Here is a 27799-nt window from a genome sequence, read left to right on the forward strand (position 1 = left end):
TCTATCTGTTTGTCTATCTGTCATTATTACCTTTAAAATGCATTACCAATAATTAGACATACAATTGTCACTAATCAAAAATGATATGACAAAAGAATCTAAAATGGTTTTAAAGAAAAATACTCCTGGATTCAACTATCATATTTAATTCTATTAAATAAATGTATAAAGTGTTTCTTATCCCATACAAGAAATTAAGTTTTGGCTCGAAGGACCAAAAATGTGATAAAAGCATGCGAAACTTTAATAGATATAGACTCCACAGTATATCATTGAATTAAAGCATGATAAGCCTATTGAAAAAGTACAAAATTAAATAATAAAATTTATTAAAAAGTGCAATAAGGTTAATTTTAAATTCCACTTAAAAGGAGGAAAAAATGATTATCCGATGCACAATCTGCTAAGGTATGAGCAACATTTACCACTTATAAACGACAATATACCACAGGAAGTAAATGGAATATTAAATCTAGTTTGAGGGATAAAACAAGTATCAATTTTATTCATAATCTGATAAGAAACAAGCAACATGTATCAATAATATTCAAACTTAATAAAAAAATTGCATAAATTTAATTTTATATTCCGATTCGAAGGACCAAAAAAATCAATTTTGATCACATAATTGTCCAGCTTGGCACTGGCTTTAATCACTTGCAGGTACGTTATAAAAATTATATTTTATTTGTTACCAACATCCAAAACCTTTTATTGAAACACTCTTTATAAAGCTGCAAAGGTATGAGCAACCTTAACCATTTATAATCGATAATATAACACAGGCAATACATGAAATTTAAAATTCTGGTTCGAAGGACCAAAAAAATTATATTTTATGCATATACAAAATATTTATTTTTAGTACTTTAAAATATATTATTTGAATATACATTGTTAACAAAAAAAAACACACTAAAAAGGGATGAATTTTTAATTTTTTTTTAAATTCCGATTTAAAAGACAAAAAAAACGTAATCATACCATGCATAACTTGTAAAGGTATAGGCAACATATAACATAAATCATGCTATAAAACCATCAAAAAGGCAGAAAAATTAAATATTAAAATCTATTATTAATTTGTTTATTTATTAGTGATCATACAGGGGGATACACTGGTTAAGAGTGATAAAATAGTCGGAGCGTTCAGATGACCAATAACAACTTATCAAATATTCAAATATAATCATTACCAATTAAAAAGATATCTGAATATATACGTCTTAGAAGGTGTAAGTATATTAAAATATATTTGAACCACCTCAACATGATAATCACTAAATTTGGTTTTAAAACATTAAATAATGATACCAAAATTCGATCTTCCAAAAATAAATGTATCGATTAGACGTTTAATGGCTCGAGAACTTGTAAAGTTTTCACACTTTCGAAAAATAGATCCTAGAAAAGTAGAGAATTCCGATGCGATTAAATCAATATAAATTTAGAAAGCTTATTCAGAGTCGAGTATAAACCCTAGATTTCGTATATGACTAACTGTTATTGTTAGTTAAATGAATATTATCTTATAAAAGAGTCATACTCTAAAAATTTTTAATTTTAAGAAAAATACTATTATTTGTACAGTAATGAATAAACTGTTAAATTTATTTTGGATATTTAAAGATATTTTGTCAAATGCCTTATTGAAATCCTTGTAAACAGCATCAACCTGAGTCCGGCCATTTATATTCTCATGCAAATAATTAGCAAAACGAAAAGATTGATATCAATATATCACTCCGTATGAAAACAGTGCCGTTTAAAATGTACTATATTTTTTAACAAATTGAAAAATATTCTTAAGCCAACTTTTTATAAAGTTTTCCTAATATAGAAAGTTTTTTAATTTTTCTAGTTTGTGGCATCTCGTAAGACAATCAGGGCACTTTTCTACTGTGTAGAAAACTTTCCACAATTTAAAGTATTATTATAGATATAAGTTAAGGATTAAGCAATTTAACTTGCAATGTTCCTCAAAAAAATGGTAGAATGTCATTAGGTTGCATCGCCTTTTTTACCTCTAATGATTTAAAACTTAAAAATCCTAAAGATTCATTTGATTAAGATCCATAACATTCACAGAGCAAGGAAGATTGTGAAAGTCATACTTTTTCATTCGAAAATACCCGAAAGGTAGCTCTTAAATAGATTGCTTATATCTTTTTCATTATTTGCTGTCTCCTTGTGCCAGAAGATTTCATTAGGCACGGTACCCATACTCCGTTTTTTCATACAAGCACAACTTCAAAGTTGTTTAACATTAGAGGGTAAATCTATTATCTCTTATTGAAAAGGGCACAAAGTGAGTTTTAGATTCTGATTTAAAGAACAGAAAAAATTACCATCCCATGCATAACCTGAAAAGGTATGAGCAACCGCTACCATTAAAAGTCAATTATAGGCAATACATAATATTTTAAATTTCGGTTCGTAGAACCAAAAAGTAACAATTTCATGCACGATCTGTTAAGATATACGCAAAATGTTTCATTAATATTCGAAAATGTAATACTAAACCTACGAAGCTCCCTTGAAGTGTATGACGCTGCTAAAAACTAAGATATCGCCAGTGTTGTTGCAGCTTAATGATTACCACAAGTCTTTTAGATCAGATTAATATCAATTAAATAAAATTAAACATTTTCTATTATTTGCATTAAAAAAAGTTATCAACCAAAAAGCGTAACATTGATACAGCAAGAGCATAGTGACGTGGAGCAAAATTTCAATTGTCGTTGCTTCTCAACTGCTCTAAACTTTGCTTATGATACTTATGACTTTAAATCAAGTTTAAAAGAAGTGTAATGACGTGGAGTGAAATTTAAATTGACGCAGCTTCTAAACTGTTATGCATGCGAAAAACTTAAATAGATTCTTTTAGATATTGACTCATACTTTAATATTGCTTATAATACTTCTGACTTTAGATCAACTTCCAAAGATGATAAATGCAATTATCATGTTGTGGTCTCCTTAAAGAGGAATATATAGCTAATGGATGCTTTTTCTTTACCTGCCTGAAAAAAAAACGTGATTTTATTCATTCTTATTGTCTCTTTTTCAATTTTTTTAGACTATGCCTAACACCTGCAATTGTATAAGCAACCCTTACCACTAATATTGGCAGTAAATTAAATTTAAAATTCCGGTTCGGAGGACCAATAAAAAATGACCATTATGACTCGAAGGACCAAAACAATAACTAACCCCTTATGCATAACTTACAAAGACATGAGTAACATGTACCTACCATTGATTTTCGATAAAATATCACAGTTAAAGTTAAACCAAATTTGTCACTGAAGAGGTCAGTCCACTAGCACGAAACGTTGCACCCGCGGGTACTTCCGGCTCAACCTGCGACCTACGTTATTGCGGAATTGCACCCTATAAGCTTCCCGACGACGATGACGGCGTGCAACAACTTATCAAACCGATAGACTCAACAATGAACGAGTTTACCGAGCCTAGCAGGACCCCTTCATGAAAAACCATGTTGTTTTATTATTATTACCGCGGCGTTGCCGTATCTCCCGTTTGTTTTCCTCATTTTTATTTGGTCGGGCGTCGATGTTTTACTACTACGCTCGTATATTTGGCTTGGCAATTTAATAATAATAAAACCATTAAATTGGTAATGTATGGAAATATTATTAAAGAACAAATGTTTACCCCCGCATTGCGGTTTTTTTAATTTCGCCTCGAAGGTATAAAATTGAACAATTAGGTTATAAAACTTGTATATAGGCTATATATAACCATTATAAAACTATTTAAATATTAATGCTTAGTCTAGGTGTTAAAAACGGATTTCATACACGTTTTATTGTAGCTCTTGGAATATAGGAGCAATCTATCGAAGACTTCTACTATTGAACTAGTTAGGGAAGAACTAGTAGCTAGCAGATAAATTATTCGTAGATGATCTACTAATTCTACAGTTTCCATTTGCGTTTAAAAAAAATTTAAAAAAAACTTTCAAAGAGAATCTAGAATTGATACATAAAGGAAGTATTTTACTAATGCAATAAAGTATCTGGGGTCATATGACGAGATTCACCGGTCTACATTCACCTTACTAAGGAAGAATGTTTTTGATGAGATGAAGTTTTTTTTGCAAGGAAAAGATATGCCGATAATACTTCTCTTTTTACTTCATCAATATTATTCCCGTGTTCTTGCCAGTCTAGTTTTTTGAAGAAATTGTCTAAAGCAAGGGTTAAAAGTTTTGGTGAGGTGATATATTCCTGCTTTACTCCTCTTTTCATCAGAATCTTGCCTGTTTCAAAATCTTTTTCATCAATTTTTACATAAATAGAAGCGTTATAATAGATATGTTTGATAAGACGTGAGTCAATACGTACGTTATCAAAATTCCAGAATGGCCCTCATTTCGACAAAGTCAAAAGCCTTCTGCTAGGTGACAGACTACAATAAGTGATATATTATACTTTGTGGTTTTTTCAATAAGAGTACTAAACTCCTTACGGAATCGCGTTTGTTCGACTGATTGGTATGAGTCCATCTTGTTCGTCAGTTTCTACAAGTGTGATAATAAGCTAAAAGGTCGATAAGTATTTATGTTGTTTCCGTCTTCTTTTTTGTTAAAAAGGATTACTTCTGTAGTTAATCCTTTAGTTGGGTATTTTTTTATGTTAAACATTTATCAAGCAATAATCTTACATGCTTCATCAGCGTCTCATTTCGTAGCTTAATAATTTCGCTAGTGATTTAATCTTCGTCTAAAACCTCTTCAGATCCTACATTTTGTATTATTTTCCTGATATTGACTACCCTGGACTTGTTGTCTCACCTTAGGCGTTTTTGACTTTCCATTGGATAGTTTGGATCTTGAAACGTTTATACTTTTATTATCTTCCTGTATATCTCAGTTTTTGTGTATATGTCAGTTTTCAAGTATATCTCCCATTTATTTCCATGACTATCTGTAAACTATATATGACTGTCTGTAAACTATATCTGTTGTTGCTTTCAACATGATTTCATATCTTGGGATGAAATGAGTGGCATATTTGTTACTTAGGCGTCTGTTTCATCTAAGTAACTCCCTCTAGTTGATAGTTTGCCTGAATGCTTGTTTTACTAGAACGGTTCAGTATATCTATTGGAAAATCAATGATTTTGTGTGAAGAAATATTGAATAAAAAGTAACTTCTTAAAGAGCTAAAGTGTCTTGCAGATAGGTAGAAGATATATGAGAAAAAGATATGCCGATAATACCGAAGATACGCATTTACATAATCAACAGAAGAAAAACACAATTTTCAAGAGATTCCTAATAATTTTAATACAAATGAGGGATATGTCCAAAAATTCACAAAAAATTCAAATAACCATCAATAATGTATCATAATGAGTATATATTTTAAAGGTCTTCTACAGGAAGTATTAACAAAGAATCTGAACGTCCTTAAAGAAATGAAGTATCTTGCACGTAGGTGGAAGATTTAAAGATAGCACAAACATTCCAAACTTAATCTATAAATGATATTCTACCAAAATTAGTATAATGCAAATCTACTACATATTATGTCAGTCTTTATTCAGGAGACTGAGGTAAGAGAGGTCTACATACTATTTCACCAATTTATTCCAAGTTGTATAGCAACAAGAAAAAAATTCTTCATCTTCTTCAAACAATTCCTTCTTCTCTGCAATCTTGGACAATTAACCATGTATCCTAATTAATATAGACTTTAAAGTTTTTTTTTGCAAGAAATATTAAATAAAGAAACTCCTTTGAAACATTAAGTATGAAAATTAAAATGAAGCTTATTTTTTAAAGTTTACTGGATTTTCTTATTCATTGACCTTTGATTTAGGACTAATTTTACCTGTCATTCTGAAATACTAGGTTATGACCATAAAAAATTTATATCATACAGAGCATAAATACATAAAAAACTATTAAAAAATAAATTATTAATCAACAATCAATAGATATAATCAAATATATATGATGGAATTGATTTTGCTGCTGTATTTCATTACTTGATCAAAGCATTTGATTATGTCAAACTTCTCAATGAAGAAGAAAAACTGTAAGAAAATTATGATTTTCCAGACCTTCTAGGAATACTCTCAGTATAGAACAACCTTTTGCTAGGCCGATTGATAATACAACGTTACATATTGCACCTAGACAGAAAATATTCTGATGATAACTCTATGTTTTCTACATAGTAAGTTCTACATACTATTTAACTTAGGCAAACTTATTGCATTTTAAAAAAACTTCTTAAAGTACAAAGAAAATATGCTGATAATATCTATATGTTTTCTGCGCAGCTACACACTTTCTTACCAATTTATATAGACAATATGGACAAATTTCCTTGGTCAGATGAAGTGGCTTTTTGAAAAGGTATGGCGATGATACCTTTATTTTATCTTCAATCTTAGATAACGAATAACGTATGTGAGTTTGGACTTAAAAGCTTTTTTTAAATTTCTTAATAAATAAAGAAAGCTCTTGAAGAAATAAAGTATCTTGCAGGTAGAGAGAAGATATGCTGCTGATACTGCATGTCGTTCACAATCCGGAAAATTAAATCGTTATCAAAGGTCTGGTCAAAAGTTCTTTCTAATAAGAAATTTGAAAAAAAATCGGAATAGGATAAAAGACTTACAAGTAGGCAAAAAATACACTGATAATAACTTTATATCCTCTGCAACCGTAGATAATCAACATAGATTACAACAGTTATTTGCACACACTTTTACTAAGAAATACTTTATTAAGTTATTAAAGTGATTAAGTATCCTTTCATTTAGGTCAAAAAAACTTATTCGCCTTTAACGTGTTAACTCAAATATGCTTGGACATCAATCAACTGATGTATGTAATCAATTGTTTTTCTCGATTAAACATAGCTTTTGCTTAAGTTGGGGATTGCGTATAAGTAAAAATACAGACATGAAAGATAAATAATTTATATTACAATCAGACGGCTAATCTTATGGTGGATAATGAACTGTCAGAAGAAGCAAAAATACAACGTAATATAATATGAAGAAGTGAATTATCGCAAGTATTTAATTATTCAGAGAGCACTGGAGGAAATAATAATGTGAGTAAAGATTAATGAAATACCCATTCACAATATTTGGTATGCACCATGACACCATAGTTATTACTGAAACTATAGAAGATTTACAAATTATTTATGTTATAGATTTTAAAAGTTAGGCTAAAAAGTAGGCTAAAGATATGCTGATGATACCTCTACTCGGCCACAATCGTGAAAATTAAATCGTAATTAACTGTCTGGACAGCCTTTTATCCGTAGGCAGAAAATACGCTGATGATAGCTTTATATCCTCTGCAACCGTAGATAATTACCATTAATTACAAAAGTTTTCTACACAATTTTTTATTAAGAAATACATCATGAAGAAGGACCTTGATGTGATTAAGTGTCATTTTAGATATGCTCAAACATATGCTAATGATACTTTTATATTCATTGCAATTAATTCGGAATAATAATTAATATGAACGTTATACATTCTTTTACTAATCTCTTTCTCTGCTTGTCCAAAAATGTAGGATTCTTGACAAGATAGATAAATATGCCGATAATGCCCCTATTTTCTTTTTAATTTTGGATATTTAATAACTTATCATAAGTTTTAAAGGTCTTATATATGAAACATTAAATACAAAAAATCCTTAAAGGAATAAAGTATTATGCAGGTAGGCTAAATATGTGCTGATAATATCTATATGTTGTCCTCAATCGTTGCAATTAAATCGTTATCAGTATAGCAACAAAAGGTCTGGAAACTCTTTTAGCACTTCTTGAATTCAAATTTATATATGAAATACATTATTATGAAAATCTAAATACGTTAAATATTCTTCTAGTTTTTGTACTATTTTATTCGTATTCTGTAATTAAAGTTTACTCGTAGGATTTATTTAGGGTTTTACTTACGTTTGGTATTATATTTTCATCTATAGTGTCTAGTTTAGTTTATCTTATTTAAGGGCCCCAATTAAGGTTATTTAGGTTATATTATTATATATTTATGTGCTGTGCAACATAAATAACATGGATTCTAACAGTTACTGTCTTACTAAAAATACATCATGGATAAAGTCTTTGGTAGAATTAAATCTCTATAAACATATGCTGATGACATCTTTATATTCATTGCAGTCAATTAGTATCATAATTCGTATGGAGGGCTGTGCATTTTTTCACCAATTTTTCTCTTCCAAAAATATAGATGTAGGTAAATATGCCAATGTTATATCGTAATTTTGCTTTGGAGGTGCAATACGATCAACGAAACAAGGCCTCTTTCTTGCCTTCAATATGTCGACTCAAATAATGGACTCTCAGAAAAAGTAAAAATACAATGTGATATAAGGCAAGAAAGTATACTACTGCAAGTATTTAATCATTCAGAGAGTACTGAAAATAATAATGCGAGTAAAGATTAATGGAGTACTCATTAACAATACCCGGTATGCCGACGACACCATACTTATTGCTGAAACTATAGAAGATTTACAGAGCTTGGTTGATCAAGTAGTGACGAGCAGCGAGGAGAGCGGACTTATTTTAAATATCAACATCGTTAATAATTATCAACGTTTATACAGGGTGTCCCGAAATTACATCGCAATATTTTACCAGCTGCATATTTGTCTAAAAATAAGACAAAAACTTTATATACAGGAATCTTGAAAACTGAATCCTTTTCGTGTTACAGGGTGTTTCATAATTCTTATTGAAGATAATTTTTTGTTAATATTTTCGAAACGCCTGGTCGTTATTTTTCGAAATTTGTATCGTATACTACTGCTATTGTTACTTACTGATTTTATAATAATTTATAGTAAAATGTATACAGGGTCGTTTAAAATTAGTGGTCAGCAGATAAAAATGTGATAAATTTTTTCTGGTCACTTTTTAATTATTTAGATAGTAAAATTAAAAAGAACCAAAATTTTTACATAAAAAAGGTACTCTTGTCTTATTTTCTTAAAAACCTCTGGTTTCAAGAAATTTTTTGTTTGTTTGTTTTGTTTGGTAATTTCAGTTTTTTTTTCTTGGCTAATAAATTAATTGTTTTAATTTTTCTCAATTATTTACACATTATTTACAATTTTAAAATAAAATTTTAAATAAACAAAGCAGTCTTTGATCTTAAAATGAAGTATTTGTAATACTCTTATGTCTGGTTTATACCTGATGATTTGTAACATACCTTTCAATTTTATTAAACATGATTAAAAATACTTTATGAGTGTAGGTTGCAAAATATTTACGTCTGATTATTTTAAAAACGGGCGCTCCTATCGAGATAATACAAGAGCACCTTTTTTATGTAGAAATGTAGGTTCTTTTTAATTTTACTATCTACATAATTAAAAAATAACTAGAAATAAAGTTATGACATTTTTATCTTTACTGACCACTAATCCTTATTGACCCTGTATGCATTTTACTATAAAATATTATAAAATCAGTAACAATAACAGTAGTATACGATAAAAATTTCGAAAAATAACGACCAGGCGTTTTGAAAATATTAACAAAAAACCATCTTCAATAGGAATTATAAAACACCCTGTAAGATGAAAATGATTTACTTTTCAAGATTTCTGTATATAAAGTTTTTGTCTTATTTTTAAACAAATAGCTGCAGAGGTAAGATTTTGCGATGTAATTTTGGGACACCCTGTATTCATAAACGAATAATTAGTCACGAATTACAAATATTTAGAAACAACGATAATTGAAGGTAATGTAAGGAAATTAAATCCAGAGTTTGAAATTGGAAGTCAGAACCATATTTAATTGATCATAACTTACAAGTTAGAGTTAGAGTACTGAGATGCTAGGCTTTCTCGGTGTTGCTATATGGAATCGAATCCTGGACGTTAAAGAAGTAAAAATATAAGCAATTGATTGGAAGCATTTAAGATAAAGTCATTTCGAAGGGTCTTAATAATAAGTTGGATGGTAATAATGAATAGGTACTGGGGAGAAAAAAATGGGAAAGAAAATATTAAGATAAGGCAGGTCCAACATCTAAGATACAGGGGAGAGAAATATGTATTGTTGCAGAATATTAAACAAGGAAAAATTCAGGAAAAAAGAAGCAGAGGAAGAAGACAAATTTCCTAGTTAAATATGCTCCAAATAACTCAAAGTAATTGCAGTAGTTCTTTAATGGCATTTGAAGAAGAAAAAAAAAAGTCTATCTTTTAAGCAATCATAGAGCAAATAAAATCAGCGACACCCACACGTGCTCAAATATGAGTTCCATACTGGTAAATGTGAGATTTGTCCAATACTTGATAAATGTTGATCGTCTGAAGAATCTAAACAAACGGCAACGTGGTGCTCGCGAGAGTACCTCTTCACGTTCTTCCGCGATATAAAAAAGAGCCCTAGACGAGGAACGAACGCGGGAACCCGCGGCATGTTAGGTAGGCCGTGACAGTTCATTTTCCTCTCCACTCTTCTTCGTATCTACTAGATCTTGGGAGATTTTCTGGTTTCACGCTAAGTGCATTCGCTTTCTTTGTGTGTGTGTCGCTCGCGCTTACGGAATGCAACAAGAACAAGAAGAAGAAGAAGAAGAGGAAAAACGTGGCCGTAAGGGACTGTATAGATACTTTGTTGCTGCCCTGAAAGGTGTTTTTTTTTCTGGGTTTATCGCTGATTATCTAGGAGATATTTCTTGGGATCGTGTGCAGTGTCAGCGAGAAAGATGAGATAGGGAATCAAGGCAAAAGCTTTGGTTATCTCTTGGGTAGATAAGGAGGTGAAACTTAAAAATTAAATTTACGTAAAAGAACACTCCACAATGGTTTATCATACTTCAGACTGAGATGGAGATATAAAAATGATTACTCAACTTTTGCTCCTAATTTCTATATAATTAATATAATATAATGCATATTTAGATCGAAATCAAGAAAAAGCTTTCATTTTAAACACATTAGCAAATTGAAGATTTCCTCTCATAAATAAAATTCATGGACAAACAACGAAAAGATGTTCAAATATTAAAAAACACCTTCCCAGGACCTGATGTCTTACAATCATTTATAAATCATCATGTAAGCATCAATATGGCTTAAACATAAGTGGATCGTGACAAAATTTTAATTTTTTTAATCTGGTTCGAAAGTTGACTCGAAATGATCGAAAATTCCTATCTAGTATTCCTTGTCCCCCCTTTTTTTCTAGAATTTTAATTTTAGGAACTTAAAGTTTTCTTAAATAAATGTTTTTTATATAATGAGTCCTGGAAGAGAAGAATCGGTTCCTTTGACTTTAACTAAAATCAAAATATATCCTGTAGGATTCTTAAGGGACAAGTTAGAAAAGCGATAAACTGAATTCAAGATGTCTATTTAAAATGACCGAATAACCCAAAAATTACCAGAAATGACTTTAACTAGTCACTCTAGGCTTGAAAATAGACCGAAAATTGACTACTAGGAAAAACAGCAATTTTCCCAAGTTTTTAAATAATTGCCAAGATAAATAACAATTTTTACAAATATCTAAATGAATGTCAGAAAAAATATAATTTTTCCAAACTTTCGAACAAATGCTAGAAAAAACACTAGTTTCTAAGCAGTTACTAGGAAAATTAACATTTTTCCCAAATTTCTGAACAATTGCAAAGAATTTTTTTCCTAAATTTCTAAACAATACCAAAAAAAACGACAATTTTGCCAAATTTGGGAATAATTCTAAGGTAAAATAACGATTTTCCTAAGTTTATAAACAATTTTCAAAAAAGATAATTTTCCTAAATTTCTAAATAAATATCAAGCTGGGAAAAATAACGACTTTTTGCCATTTATAAAAAATCATCAGAAAAATAAATAAATTTTCGAAAATCATAAGTTACTACGAAAAACTTATGTTTTTCTAAATTAAAAAAAAAAAATCCACGAAAAGCAAACGAGTTCTAAACTTCTGCCAGAAAAACAATTGCCAGAAAAACAATGTTCCAAATTTCTAAACCAATTCTCATGAAACGAACAATTTTTTTTCACATTTGTCAGCAATTTTAACAAGTTTTTAAAATTTTTCAAAAATTGCCATAAAAATAGTGTTCCAAAATTTTTGGAAAGTTGCCACGCGAAGCAAAAGAAATTTCCAATTTTTAAGCAATTTCCAAAAAAAGTCACTATTTTGACAAATTTTTGAAACACATTTCTAGAAAAATTAAAATTTTTTTCTAAATTTCTGAACAAAACAACCGACTTTTCTTAGTTTTTGAAAAATTGCCAAGGAGTGTTACTACTAATTTTTTTAATTTCTGAACGAGTGACAGGAAAAATTACATTTTTAAATTAAAAATAACATTTCTAAAAACGAGTACTTCCTGTTCTCTTAAGACTATAAAAAAAGACTTTGTTTACTTAAAAAATTGACTTAAAACGACCTAAAATAATTATATATAAATGAAAATTATCAAGAAATTAGAGGTACTTTTATAAACTTTTATCAAACACTTTTTCTTTAACATATTTTGAAGCAAACACCGTTTCTTTCTGGGTTTCTGAATTCACCTTTTCTATAGAGTTTTTTCTGATTTGCTAGAAAACGAAAATCTTGTCCTGTAACTGACTAAAATAAAAATATTCTCTAGAACTTTTAAGGTACTCAAGTGCAAATTGAATGACTCAAAAAATTACCTCAGATTTTGATCAAAAATGGACCAAATGAGTAAACAATTCTTCATAGACAAACATGTTTTCAATTAAATTAAATAATTTTTTTCTAGACAGCCATGGTTTTTACTGTGAAGTACCTTGAAAAGCATTAAAAGGAAAAAAAATTAAACTTCGTATAACTTAAATTAACTCCAGAACTTTCAGGTCGCTGAAAAATTAAGAACTGAAAGTTGAAGCTTAAAATGTGGATAAAAAAGGAACCATCCTTCATCCAGATTTTAAATTAAATGATCCAAAATGACTATAAATCTGTCTAGGAAATAAAATTTTGTTTTGCTGCAGACACTTTTATCGTTCTTCTCCTCGGTTCCCAAGCACTTTTGGACAATGTGGAAACTAATTTAAAACGTCTGAAAACTCTGACTGTATTAAGAGGAAACGAAAAATTGACTCTAAGTTACTCTATATGGCTCAAAGTGTAGACTCGATATCCTATAACGCCAATAGGATGTTGCTGGTTTCAGGAGAACTAGTTTATGCCTAAAAGATTGACTTGAAATGAGACCCAATTATAAAGATTTTTCTTAACTTATACGAATGCCCATAGAATTCATTTAAGAAACTTCCAGCCAAAAGCAATATTGACTCAAACAGTAAACATTGGTCCAACTGAATATTCAAATTTGTCTGATTGCCTGGAAGAGGAAGCAACTTAGAGCAACTGGTTTCAGTACTGCAAATGCTGACGAAGTCCTGAAACACATTCCTGGTGGACTACTGGACTGGGGTATTTTTTTTAAGTCCAAATATGTCATTTTTTTTATAAAGCTTAGCTTTTTCACCGAAGCACTAACATTATTTAATTTATAGTTTAGCTTCTGAAGCAGTTTGCATTTTTTTCCTCACTTTTATTTGCCTATAATTCGCTCACCCTGTATAGGTATCTGGGCCAAAATTAATACAGCTCATAATCTTCCAATAACCTTTATGTCCTAAAAATTTGAAGTCGTTTAAAAGCTTTAATTTTGAGTCATTTTTTAACGAATTTTTGACTTTAAGGCGGTATCGCTCCCTTTGAGGATGCCAGAAAAAAATATTGTTTACGGAGCTGTCATTTTTAATGTATTGAGAGCTAACATATCAAATTTCATCGATTCGTTACACATACATATGAATTTTTATTTAGTAAAAAATACCAAAACTAGGGTCGGACGTACTCGCTGAGAGTCCTGTATAAGCAAAAATCATTTACTAAGCGACAATAAAAAAAAATTAACAGATTCAGAGACAATCAATTGAGTTTAGAAATGAAGGCCAGATAAAGCTCCTACAAAAGGCTTTAAAGGTTAAAAAAAATCAAGACTAAGTAGCTCATTGCTTAGTTTTAATATTCGAGAAATAAATAAAATTTTGACATAGTTTGTCCTGTTAAAAGGTACATGAAAAATTTGGATAAAACGTGTATTGCTAGATGTTACATCTGAAGTGAGATATGGACAATCTATGATTGAATGAACTACTTTCTTCTAGCTGATAAGGTTTCAAGATTAAGTATTGAGCAGAAAATCTTATAATGAAATTCTAGTATTGGTCTCTGCCTTCTTGGTGCTAGGTTCTCAACTATTTTTAATATAGTTTTTTCTTCTGATATACCAATTCTTCAATTTCATCACAGTTTCTTACTACGCTACGCAGTTTTTAGTTTAAATGCTTCATCTGCAGCTCTTTTTATATTTTTCACTATGCTCACATATTTTTTTTACCATAAAAATTTTTTCTTCTAGTCTATTTTGGTACAAAATTCGAATACTTTAGTTTCGAAGTTTGAAAAATTTCTTACTGAAAACATGTGTCGGGTGAGTGGGGGGTAAGGGTAAATTTTAGTTAATTTTCTGTAAGCTAAAAAAATTACTCATTTAATAAATTGATTTTTTTTTCAATTATTTTCTGCAAATAACAGGTTTTTTATCAACACTACCCTTACACCCCCCACCCACCCCAAACAGCTGACCAGTAAGAAATTATTCTGCAAAATCACTGTTTTTCAAAATTTCCTAAAAAATAGATATCACTAATAACTTAAGTACATTGCATCAAAATATCTGTAGTAATAGTGATAATAGTGATACAGGCACGAGATCTCTAGTAAAGTTTAACAAGCCATCTCTGATATCAAAAAGTCTAAAAAATTAAAGGATTGTTGTTTTTGTGGTATAAAAGTGATAATTTAATTTGCAGTCTTATCGTCCATATTCACATCCAGACCCTCAACTTTCTAGTGGAAACTCTTACTTCTTCCGATAATTGTTGAAAATTTTATTTAAAACTTTGAGACTTTTTAATATAAACTGGATGAAAGAATTTTTTTGTTTCTTTTTTCAGCAGCAAAAACTCATTTGATATCATGGCCATTTCCAGAATCCCGTAAAATTAATGAAGTAATGACCAAAACCCAAGCAAAGAATATTTAATAAATTAAATTTGAACCCCAAAAAGGCCCCTAATAGCAAGAATAACAAAAATGTAAATTACGTAATATGATTTAATTTCGTTTCTCGCTATTTTTTTACTGCCCTAAATTTTTTTTATGCGAATACAAGAAAAAACTCAATTTTCTTAAATAAACAACCGCCACAGGTATGGAGGCAGCCATTTCCCACTGTTTTAAACGTAAAAACAACAACCGAAACCTAAAATTTAAAAAATTAAATTACTCCATTTTTAATCCAGAGTAAAAAAAACCGCAATAGTATTCTTTTCTTCGCGACAAATGGAACGTCTTTGACTCGCTGGCCTGGAAATGCTTGCAAACCCTGAATTCCAGCGGGTTTATTTCGCTTTTTCCCATTTAATAGCGCCAAGAGGAATGCTACATTGATCCCGAAAGGCCTTTACAATTTTTCCTTCGTTTTTTGCTTTTTTTTGTTTTCAGCCTATAGATTTTTACGTTTTTCATATTTACGCTGTCTGTCGGATTCCATCGCGTTTTCATTTTTGTTTATGTCGGTCATATTTTCCTTTTCTTTCTCCGGGGGAGGTTTTTTTTGATAGTTTTCGTATGGGCGAACGGTTTTCATATGACACCATTTTTTGATTTATATCCGGACGTAAGGCGATTTCTTTTAAGGCATGAGAGGCCATATAAGAAGCACTTTCTGTATAGAAAGGCTGGCGTGTATTGAAGTTTAATCAATTTTCACCTGTCGATATTCCCTGAATAGTTTTTCAAAACAGAATTGAGGTAACTGGTATTAAAGGAATCCGGACTAAAAGTTTAAAGTGTAATTTTCCCAAAAAAAAAAAATTATAGTAAGCACGAATTGGACCCTCTCAAGGCAAACCGACAAAAATAAACAATTTCCCAGGAATTTTAGCTTAATTTTTTATTTATTTATTACGAGAAAACTCCATCAGCTGTTACCAAAAATTACTAAAAAAAATAAAAGATTTAATAACGAAAAAAAAAATAGAAATTCTACCAGTGATAACCTAACCATTACAAATACTAATAAATAAATTATTGATAATAACACATATTCTGTTTCAGTAAGTGTGAATCCCGGCTATACCTTGGGTACTGTCAATCTGACATCATTGAAATTTTTTTTGACATTATAAAAGTAGGCAAGAGAAAATGCTAAAAATTATTTTTTAGTTCGAAATTAAGACACTAGAAAACGTAATTAAAAGGCCAAATTATTGAATTCTAATTTTCTCAGGAAAATGTCTACTTAAGGTTTTTTTTACATTAATAAAAACCTTGAAATATTTTCTATCATTCTGGTCAAAGACTCATTCGCATACCTTCGTAAAGTACGGAAAGGTAGTGAAACTGTAATTGTTTAAATGGCTATAATTTTTAAAAGACATATCCGATTTTGTTCAATTTCGACTTGTTGAAAAGTGAAATGTCAGTACTTTTAACTATTGTATTGTATATTGTATTCGGTAGTACGAAAACTCTTACTTTGATGTTTTCACAAAAATTTAAAAGGCACGGTATAATTTTAATGGAAAAATCACAGAGTAGATTAAATTTATTAAGAAAACCTAAAAACCGCAGTACGCTAAATTTTTTACTCTTCAAGTAATTACCGAACTAGAAATTTTCGACGCTTGTCATTTGGCGTAAATAACTATTGGGTTTCTTTTGTCCATTAGACATCTCCCTTCTTAACTTAAATTATGCAAAAAAACGAAATTTCTGAAAATTCTGAAGTTATTGTACTTAAAAGAAAATTCAATTTATACATCATATTTCTAATCTAATAACAATTATGTAAGGCAACAATATTAAATAAATACATAAAAAAAATTATACGAGAGATCCCTTATATGGTTCATTTTTACCCTTTGAGAAAGGGTTTATTGGATGTGTTAAATAAATACAAATCCTTAACTCATGACTACGTTTTTGTACCTTCAGAAATCTCTCTGTTGTATGAAATATTTCTTTGATAAAACTGCCTGTAATTGGAACTATATTAATAATGATTTAAATAATTATTCAATAGCTCTGACATACCAAGGATCATGGATAAATAACGAGAATAAGGAGGGCTTTTATTCTGAGTAAAAAATTTAAGAGTCGAGCCAACAAAGACAAATTATTTATTGAATTTCAGTAAATAATTATGCTAGTGCGAAAATTGCATCATAAATATCTAATAATATAATAATCATCATAAATAGCCTGCATCTAAAATTGAATTTTTCTTACACTATTGAGTTTATTTCTTAGGACAAGGGTCAATTCATTATGATCGTCAATAAAAATTACATCTGAGATTCCGAAAAATGGGAAAAATGTCGATTTTCTAACGATTCACTTTTCGGTTCTCTCTTAAGGCCTGAATCATCCTACATTTGTATTTTTCTTACGTAATTAGCGTCATTGCATACCATAACTTATATTTCATTACGATCGTGAATAATATTTCGGCCTTAAATGGGATTTCCTGCCTAAAAGCTTCTACCATTTCTACCGTATTTCATTTTTCTGTTATCATTGCAATATTTCATACAAAATATAATATTGAATTGGGACACTGACTTTTACGAAATTGTTGGACAAAAGTAGCTCTAAAAATTCAATTTTTTTCTTGGAAATTAGCAAAAGATGCTTTAATGAGAACAATCGACATCGTGTTTTTCAAATTGTATTATGCGAAAAAATTTTTGAAATGTTCCTTTAGAAATGGTAATAGAATGTTATTGATATTCTCTGATAAACCCAACAATGTTTCCTTGATATACATTTTCTTTTATACCTTAAATGGGATTGCGGAAAATCAATAAATTTAAATGTATTTTGTTATGTTCACTTATACGGCTGTCATCGTTAACATAAAAATATGCTTAATAAATTGATTTTTTTTTCAAAAATATATTGTTAAACTTTTTTTGTTTTGAAGATTGTTACAATATAAAATTGCTCATTATTTTGGTCTTGGCATGGAAATATTTATGAGTAAGCCTGGATTAACTTCAAACTATAATATCTTGACGTAACTTATCATAACAATTTTAACCAAATTCTACTTAATCATCATCTGTTAACAGGTTACAGTACCTGTAAAAAAATAATTATTAATATTTTTAAAATCTTTTGTATAAATACGTATATACAAAAAGACACTGTTTTGGTGTGCCATAAAGCTAAAATTATTATTTTAGTTATATGGCGTTAGTTATAAGTACTATTTTTGTTTAAATTTAAATAGTATTAAAGCATTGTTGCTATATCTTAGACCTATTATTGTTAAAATTAAATAAGAATATATTTTTTTGTGTTATAAATTATTGGTATTTTTTATATAAACTTACGGACTATACCCATTATGTATTTTTGTTAATAAGTCGCCTATACATTGAGCAAAAGTTATAAGAAACATTTAAATATTTTTTAGATCTAGATATACATAGAAAATCGGCAGGTTTCCATAAAGATAAACAAATAAAATTGCAAATAATAAATTCAGACAGTTAAGCATTGCTCTAATTCAAATTTATTATTTCATTTCGCTTTTTTGCTTTTGGGGTGTGTTTTCATTGTTAAAAATGATTCAAGGGTTTAATTAATTTTGCCTACATATCTTAAATCACTCAAGTGAATGCACGTCCATTTTTACTCAACGATTGCTGATTTTATTAAATTTAAAAACATTTTTGGTTGTTAAATATTTTTAAGTTGTTACCAAGATTTTTTTTTCACAAATTGTAGTATCTTTCAGATGATAGTTATAATCTCCATAAGTAACATACGAGATTTGTTAATAAATAAATAAAGTCTGTTTTGTCTGTTGTAATCTCTTCTAAGCAACGCTTCTAGGAGGTATTTACAGCCGATCTGGTATAGCCTTCAGTTTCTATAGCAATTCGGTTTTTAACGTATTCTTTGAAGAAACTTTTCAGTAATCGCAAAGTGCTAGATCTGGTGAATATGACGATGTTTGAGCAAAAATCATTTCTTCATTGATTCAACATTTTTAACTATTGTTGATATACTAGAACGTCCAGGGCGATTATCATTGAGTTTTTCTAGGTGAATTAGGGAAAAGAGTGTAGTCGTAAGTCGACGATGCTTGATTGGAGTGACTTGAATAAACCAACTAAAAGGTTTGTCACGAATAATATTTTATCATACTATTCAGGATAGTCGTGGAAATATACTTCATTGGTGACACTCACATGTTGGGCGCCAAAGTTCCACCCATAAAAATTTTTGCCAGAAAAGAAATATACCCATATTCCTATATTTCCAAGTGTAAAAATTTATTCAAAACTTATATTAGGTTTAACTATGATAATACTATGGACAATACCAAAAATGGGGGGTAAAATTAGAATAGTGGACTGTATTTTTATAGGTGGAATGAAATATTACGACGAAAGAAAATTCAATTTATAAATCAAATTTCTAATCTAATAACAATTATGTGAGGCAATAATATTAAATAAATACATAAAAAAAATTATACGAGAGATCCCTTATATGGTTCATTTTTACCCTTTGAGAAAGGGTTTATTGGATGTGTTAAATAAATACAAATCCTTAACTCATGACTACGTTTTTGTACCTTCAGAAATCTCTCTGTTGTATGAAATATTTCTTTGATAAAACTGCCTGTAATTAGAACTATATTAATAATGATTTAAATAATTATTCAATAGCTCTGTCATACCAAAAATCATGGATAAATAAGGAGAATAAGGAGGGCTTTTATTCTGAGTAAAAAATTTAAGAGAGTCAAGCCAACAAAGACAAATTATTTATTGAATTTCAGTAAATAATTATGCTAGTGCGAAAATTGCATCATAAATATCTAATAATAATCATCATAAATAGCCTGCATCTAAAATTAAATTTTTCTTATACAATTAAGTTTGTTGCATACGACAAGGGTTAATTCATTATGATCCTCAATAAAAATTACATCTGAGATTTCGAAAAATGGGAACAATGTCGATTTTCTAACAATTCACTTTTCAGTTCTCTCTTAAAGCCTGAATCATCCTACATTTGTATTTTTCTTACGTAATTAGCGTCACTGCATACCATAACTAATATTTCATTACGATCATGAATAATACTTCCTGCCTAAAAGTGACCATTTTTACCGTATTTCATTTTTCTGTTATCATTGCATCATTGCATACGAAAAATAATATTTAAATAGGACACTGATTTTTACAAAATTATTGGACAAAAATGGCTCTAAAAATTCAATTTTTTCTTATGGAAATTAGCGAAAGATTTTCCAATAAGAACAATCAAAATCGTGTTTTTTAAATTGCACCCTGCGAAAATATTTTTGAATTGTTCCTTTAGAAATGGTAATAGAATGTTATTGATATTCTCTGATAAACCTAACAATGTTTCCATAATATACATTTTCTTTTATAACTTAAATGGGATTGAGGAGAATTAATAAATTTAAATGTATCTGATATAATATTTTCTTGAATACCTCGGTGGGAAGTTTTGGTCTCGTGATAATATTTAATCTTTAGTTGTTGGTCTTCTACGTCTGTTATGTCTTCTAGTAGGGTATTGGATATGTAAAAGTTAAACAAATTATTTTTAAAGTATTTTTGAAAAACTCTGATTATAAGTGGCTCAAGAGATTTATTTATGAAATGTAGGCAGTATGTAGTTTTGGGTATAAAATGTTCTTTAATAATGTCACAGAGATCTTTTTCAGATGGATCATTTTTCAAAAATATAATCGTTCTTTGTTTGTCAAAAATAAATTCTTTTTGAACTTTAATTTTGATATTATTGGAGTATCTAAATATAATTTGATTTTTATAGATATTTAATGCTTTTTGAACGTATGGGGCACCAATAATGGGATGTTCTATGCTAGAGTGTTTAGTTTCTAGGTTGGTAGAGGGTTGTGCTGGTCGTATTATTATGTCAGAAATTATGTTCATTTTTTCGTTGTCTGGTTCTGGTTCATTACAAAGAGTGTTCAGAATTTCATCAAATTCTTCAGGCGGTAATTGGGAAATTTCATCTGGGTCGAAGTTGGGTAAAATTTACATTTAATCATCTTCAATGGGGTTAATTTGTATGCGGGATAGACAATCGGCATTAGAATTTTGTGTTCCTTTTTTATATACGATTTCATAGTCGTATTCTTGGAGTTTTAATCGCCATCGAATAAGTTTAGAATTGGGTTTAACAGGAAATAACCATTGTAATGGTTTATGATCTGTAACAATTTTGAAACGGGTCTCATAAAGATAGGGGCGGAAATATTTTGTTGCCCAGACTATAGCAAGAAGTTCACGTTCGATGGTGCTATAGTTTGTTTCTGCCAGATTTAGGGTGCGTGAAGCAAATGCGATTGGCAAATCGTTGCCAATGGGGCCTTGGGACAAAATTCCACTGATAGCGACGTTTGAAGCGTCCGTGGTAAGAACGAAAGGTTTCGTGAAATCTGGACGTTGAAAAACAGGGTCATTCATTAACAGTCAGAGTTTTGCAAGTTTCAAAACACTGAATGAATTGAGGGGTATGTTCAACTTTTTTATTTTTTTTCAAACAATTTGTTAATAGTTTTGTGAGGTGTGCAAAATTTTTAATAAATTTCCGGTAATAGCCAATTAAGCCTAGAAATGACTTTATGTCGCGAGATGTTTTTGCCAATGGAAATTTTTGGATGGCTGCAATTTTTTTCGGATTGGGTTTCACACCTTCGGGCGTAATAACATGTCCTAAAAATTCTACGGTTTTCCATCACTGGCGTATTACAGTACCTGTTAAAAAATAATTAATAATATTTTAGGTTCAAATTCTTTTGTATAAATACGTATATACAAAAAGACACTGTTTTGGTGCGCCATATAACTAAAATTATTATTTTTGACTGCAATCAAAACACTAGAGTACTATTTTTGTTAAAATTTAACTAGTATTTAAGCATTGTTGCTATATCTTAGACCTATTATTGTTAAAATTAAATAAGAATATATTTTTTTGTGTTATAAATTATTGGTATTTTTTATATAAACTTACGGACTATACTCATTATGTATTTTTGTTAATAAGTCGCCTATACATTGAGCAAAAGTTATAAGAAACATTTAAATATTTTTTAGATCTAGATATACATAGAAAATCGGCAGGTTTCCATAAAGATAAACAAATAAAATTGCAAATAATAAATTCAGACAGTTAAGCATTGCTCTAATTCAAATTTATTATTTCATTTCGCTTTTTTGCTTTTGGGGTGTGTTTTCATTGTTAAAAATGATTCAAGGGTTTAATTAATTTTGCCTACATATCTTAAATCACTCAAGTGAATGCACGTCAATTTGTACTCAACGATTGCTGATTTTATTAAATATAAAAACATTTTTGGTTGTTAAATGTTTTTAACTTGTTACCAAAATTTTTCTTTCACAAATTGTAGTATCTTTCAGGTGATAGTTATGATCTCCATAAGTAACATACGAGATTTGTTAATAAATAAATAAAGTCTGTTTTGTCTGTTGTAATCTCTTCTAAGCAACGTTTTTAGGAGGTATTTACAGCCGATCTTTGGTGTAGCCTTCAATTCCTATAGCAATTCGGTTTTTAACGTATTCTTTGAAGAAACTTTTCAGTAATCGCAAAGTGCTAGATCTGGTGAATATGACGATGTTTGAGCAAAAATCATTTCTTCATTGATTCAACATTTTTAACTATTGTTGATATACTAGAACGTCCAGGGCGATTATCATTGAGTTTTTCTAGGTGAATTAGGGAAAAGAGTGTAGTCGTAAGTCGACGATGCTTGATTGGAGTGACTTGAATAAACCAACTAAAAGGTTTGTCACGTTCATTATTTCTCTCTTTAATAAGAAGAACTGATACTTAAGAAATTGAAGACCTGATTGAATATTCTTTTCTCATACTATTCGGGTTAGTCGTGGAAATATGCTTCATTGGTGACACTCACATGTTGGGCGCCAAAGTTCCACCCATAAAAATTTTTGCCAGAAAAGAAATATACCCATATTCCTATATTTCCAAGTGCAAAAATTTATTCAAAACTTATATTAGGTTTAACTATGACAATACTATGGACATTACCAAAAATGGGGGGTAAAATTAGAATAGTGGACTATATTTTTATAGGTGGAATGAAGTATTACGACGGTTAAGACAACCCTATTAAAGTGGTGGCCTACCTTGCTGTCGCTCCTTTTTCTATCCAATTCAAACTGCTTGTCCCACAGGTTCACCTCTGGAGGGTTATTTTGCTTAAAGGCTTGCCGGCACTTTATGTCTTTGGAATTCACTCGCGAAAAAATATGTGTGTATATGAGAGCAACCTATTTGGTTCAAGGTTTTTGCGCTTCTATATCTTTCGTGGGAATTTTTACTTAAGAATTCTGAACATTTATAAATTGAGTGATTATTTTTGTGGCAAGAGTGACATGACGCAGCACTAACAACAAAAGTTCTTTTTGGCATTGCTGTTTTTTTTTATATATTTAGAAGTACTAGGTTTTACATCTTTAAAAGAGCTTGAGACGGTATCTAATGCGATACACTGCTTCTTAAGAAAGTCTAATAAAATTTCAAAATGCTTATGCTTATTATCAATCTCGTCAAGAGACTTACCACATTCGAGCTTGAATCTCGTAGCCGTGCCTGAATCAAGGCGAATCAAACAGCATACAAAATAAAATAAAATCCCAATGTGAAACAGGGTGACCCATATTCTCAATTGCAGTTAAATGTTCATTAAACCCATCTAATAAAGTTTGAAGAGATTTTGCATCATGCTCGTTCGAAAGCTTCCCAGTTTTTTCAATCTCGCGCCAGTGACTAACAAAAATTAAACGGTTATTCTCATATCTACCCTTCAATGTGTTATAGGCTATGGGATAATTATTATGCGTTAAAGGAGTACATTGGACAATACTTAGTGGGGGTCCTTCTAAGCAATTTAAGAGGTATGTAAATTTTTCTACATTGGAAAGACTTGAATTATTGTGAATAATAGAGTCATAAAGGTCAATAAAAGTCTTCCAATTTCGGACAGTGCCATTAAATTTTTTAGGTTCCAGCTTCCAATCCGATCTAACTATAGGCCATATTCCTATATTTCCAAGCGCAAAAATTTATTCAAAACTTATATTAGGTTTAACTATGTAAAAAATTACTTTTTATGGAGATAAGGATGTTAAATGGGGGTGGGAAGCGGGAGCTTATCGCCTATAGTTTCAATACTGAAATTAAATATTCTTGTCGCATACTGCTTGGGATATTTATAAAATATAATCCATTCGAGATACTCACACGTTGGGCGCCAAAGTTCCACACTTTGTCAAATTAGATTTTTTGCCAGAAAAGGTATATATTTATTATTACAGGTATAACCGGAAAAAAAATCCTTCAAAGGATTTTAGGAATATTCTTATAGGAGTGGAAATTTAGTTCAGATAGAATTTTTGTCAACAAAAGTATTTTTAAGGCAGTTACCGATAGCTATTAATCCCGAAAAAACCCGCACTTGAGAAATAAACTTACTGAGCCGTTTATTATTGATGTACATCTAAATGGTGAATCTTATAACTTTTTACAGTCCGTGATTTTCTCAGTAACAGTTACTCAGATCACTGGAATGGACGGGGGTTGTTTCTTTCCATGTCCCCCTAGATCTCCCGATCTAATTGTGTTAGTCCATCTTTTTTTAAAGAGACTGGCTTACATTAAACAGTAATAAAATAAACATTAAGTCACAGGTCTCAAATTTAATTGAGGCTATTATGGGAACGAATTAAATATATTGTGTACAAAATAAGGCTCACAGCAAGAAAATATATTATAGAGCGTATAAAAATGCTCTAAATTCTAATAATAGAGATGGATGTAGTAGTTCTTCTATAGACCCTTATATTTTACATATATTCAATGGTAAAATAAAGCAAAGTTCATTTCCTAAATGTTGGAAGACTGCCTTTAGTAACAATTGCCAATCCATCTTCTTTTTTTGTATATTTAATATTTTATCAGCACTCGCCAAAATTGTCGAGAGGATTTTGTGTGATCAATTATATTTTGTTGAACATAATACCGGCAAACCAATGCGAATTTTTAAAAACATTTTAATACTACAACAGTTCATGCAGTCAAATGATAAAGGACTACCCAGCCTATTAATTTTTTAAGCATCAGATGCTCCTAGGATGTGTTTATCTGCCACCAAGCTTATTATTAGAGAAATATAAAAGTTAATAACATAACCTAGGCAAGATTACTCAGCTATTTCGCAATCTACAGCGACTTCAATCTTCTTAAAGCCACGTCAACCATTGATGATCTTTACTCTATTACTTATCCAACAGTCAACAAATATGTACCACCGACTGAAGCTAATAAGATCATGCATATATTTAAACTTTCATTGTACAAATAATCTCAATGATTACAACTTAATCAGTTTTTCTATATCAGCGCCATCCAAATCAGTCTAGTGATACCTCAGATATGAAGAATTATCGGCCAATATAAATTTGAAACACCATCGCTAAGTTTTTAAAAATTTAGTTACAAAGTTCCTTACGTTCTCTTTGAGATCTGAATATATTCAGGAACAATTCGGTTTGAATCAAAATTAATCATCTGAATTGAACTTGCTCATGTATGCTGACATCCTGGCAGGTGCTTTGGTAAGGAGATTCAGTTCATTTATACCGATTTCTTTTAAACATTTGATAGGGTAAATTATGAGATCTTACTCAATAAACTTCTTCGAAGAGGACGTTTTTATAGTCTAGAAGAGCAAATGTACAATATTTTCTTCCAATTTCGGTTCCTCATATATCATTAGGCCAAGCAACTAGATGCTGTATTGTTGGACATCTCCAATTGAGGTATTGGATCTTGAAACAGCCTAAAGTAACTATTACTGATCTATTGGATGTTTCTCCAGTTTAGTTCTTTTCTTACTTATTCCAAGCTAAAAAATTGATTTTTCATACTCTCTAGTGTATTTTCTGTCAAAATCTTAATCTGCAGAATATTTCTCTGAGAAACCATGAGAAGCCATTGCAGGAAATTATAATTTTATTGCTACAACCACTGACTCAGATATCTTGGGTAATAAGTTATATTAAATCAATGATAGTCTAGTTTGGTTAGTATTTTACTTATTCCTGGCCAAAAAGTTAAAATTGTTTTGCTTGCTACCAACATTTCAAACGTCATTCTTTCATAGTAAAAAGGTAACCTTTATAACGCCACAAAATTTTATGACATATTTAGCATAAAATATATCCTAGAATCGAAAATAAAATGGAAAAAGCCACATATCAGCTGCACGAGACGTAAAATATTCAAAACGAATCCAACAGTTTAAGTCGAAAATTTTTACTCCTCACAGAAACGTTTGTTGCATACATTTCGCATTTGATTTCGGTCGTCGCGCATTTTACAGCGAACCAACTCTAAACATAAATATTAAAACTTCCATTAAACTCTGGTGGAAACCGTTTTAAAAATTGTCCCAGGGCTCAAGATGTATTTTTAATATCGGGTATAATTTTCACTAAGCCTCCGTGCCGCGTGTTTTTTTGCTTTTTCCTTTTTATTAATATTTCGTTTCGTCCGCTTCTTTGCAGTAGAAGTTTTCATTTTTACAGTTGGAAACAGTTTATTTGCCTTTCTAAGTTTACATTTAATTACTTGAGGGAACCCTCAAACTGTTTATATAAGGGAAGTAGGGGGTGGAAATATTTCAGAAAATGACGGAAAAGGAAAAAGGTAATTAAAAGGTTTTTTTTTATTTAGGTCCTAAGAAACCCATTCAATGATACTTCCATTCAACTGTCCTCAAACCTATTTTAGAGTTCATTGGTTGCAGAGGACGTAATTTTCAGAGTCTTCCACGTCAATAAAAGTGATAGGATGCTGTAAGGTGAGACAGCAATTATTTCAGTTTTAGGGTAGACTAAAGTTGATTAATAAATATTCCTTCTTAATCGTACTTAAGTTGGAATTATGTATTGTGGATTGGGAGGTAAAAGAATAATCTTCCTTTTGAATCTTGGGAGTGATTCTAAGACGCCTTAAAAAATTCTTAATTTTTTTCCAGAGTAAACAAAATGAAATCCATAGTTCAAATCATGGAATGGTTAAAGGTGCCACAGCAAATGAACAGTTTCAGTATGTGTGGAATTGGGGTCATATATCGTGCTTAAGCTGAATTTATTCTGATAAAATAAATAACATAATATTTAAATCAATATTCTTCAAGTGTTATGTAAAGTTAGATTTTATCGAGTTAAAAAAACAATTGGACAAGGATGCTTTGAATATTTAAGCGCTAACGTTTATCAGAGAGTTGCTCATATCATTGGAGCTGCGCAATCATTTTGCTTTTAAAAAGGCAATTCAATTTTTCCCTTTTAGATGAAAAGAATACCTCGAAATATTGACAACTATGATCTCAAAATGTATTTATCCTGGTTTTAAATTGTTTTTTTGTGGTTGGTTAGGTATATTTTTTATAGTTACTTTATTAGCGTCCTAGTATAGTGAGTAAAACTTTGATCATTGGGATAGATACTTAGTATATGTTTATTCTTCCACGAGCGAGTTTTCTCTTATGGCTA

General features: G+C 30.1%; 1 protein-coding gene across 3 annotated transcripts in view; it reads right to left on the reverse strand.

Moving 5' to 3' along the window:
- Positions 1–27799, reverse strand: part of LOC126742423 (polypyrimidine tract-binding protein 2) — a 556294-nt gene that overhangs the window by 196102 nt on the left and 332393 nt on the right. Inside the window, exon 1 of one of the 3 annotated variants that reach the window (XM_050449076.1) lies at positions 3257–3439. The exons of the other annotated variants lie outside the window; for them this stretch is intronic. Coding sequence (XP_050305033.1) covers positions 3257–3259 — 3 coding nt within the window. The 5' untranslated portion in view covers positions 3260–3439. Of the gene's footprint in view, positions 1–3256; positions 3440–27799 lie in introns of those variants that run through there. 3 annotated transcript variants of the gene reach the window in all.

The sequence above is a fragment of the Anthonomus grandis genome, chromosome 11 (genome assembly GCF_022605725.1).
Source record: "Anthonomus grandis grandis chromosome 11, icAntGran1.3, whole genome shotgun sequence".
NCBI lineage: Eukaryota > Metazoa > Arthropoda > Insecta > Coleoptera > Curculionidae > Anthonomus > Anthonomus grandis.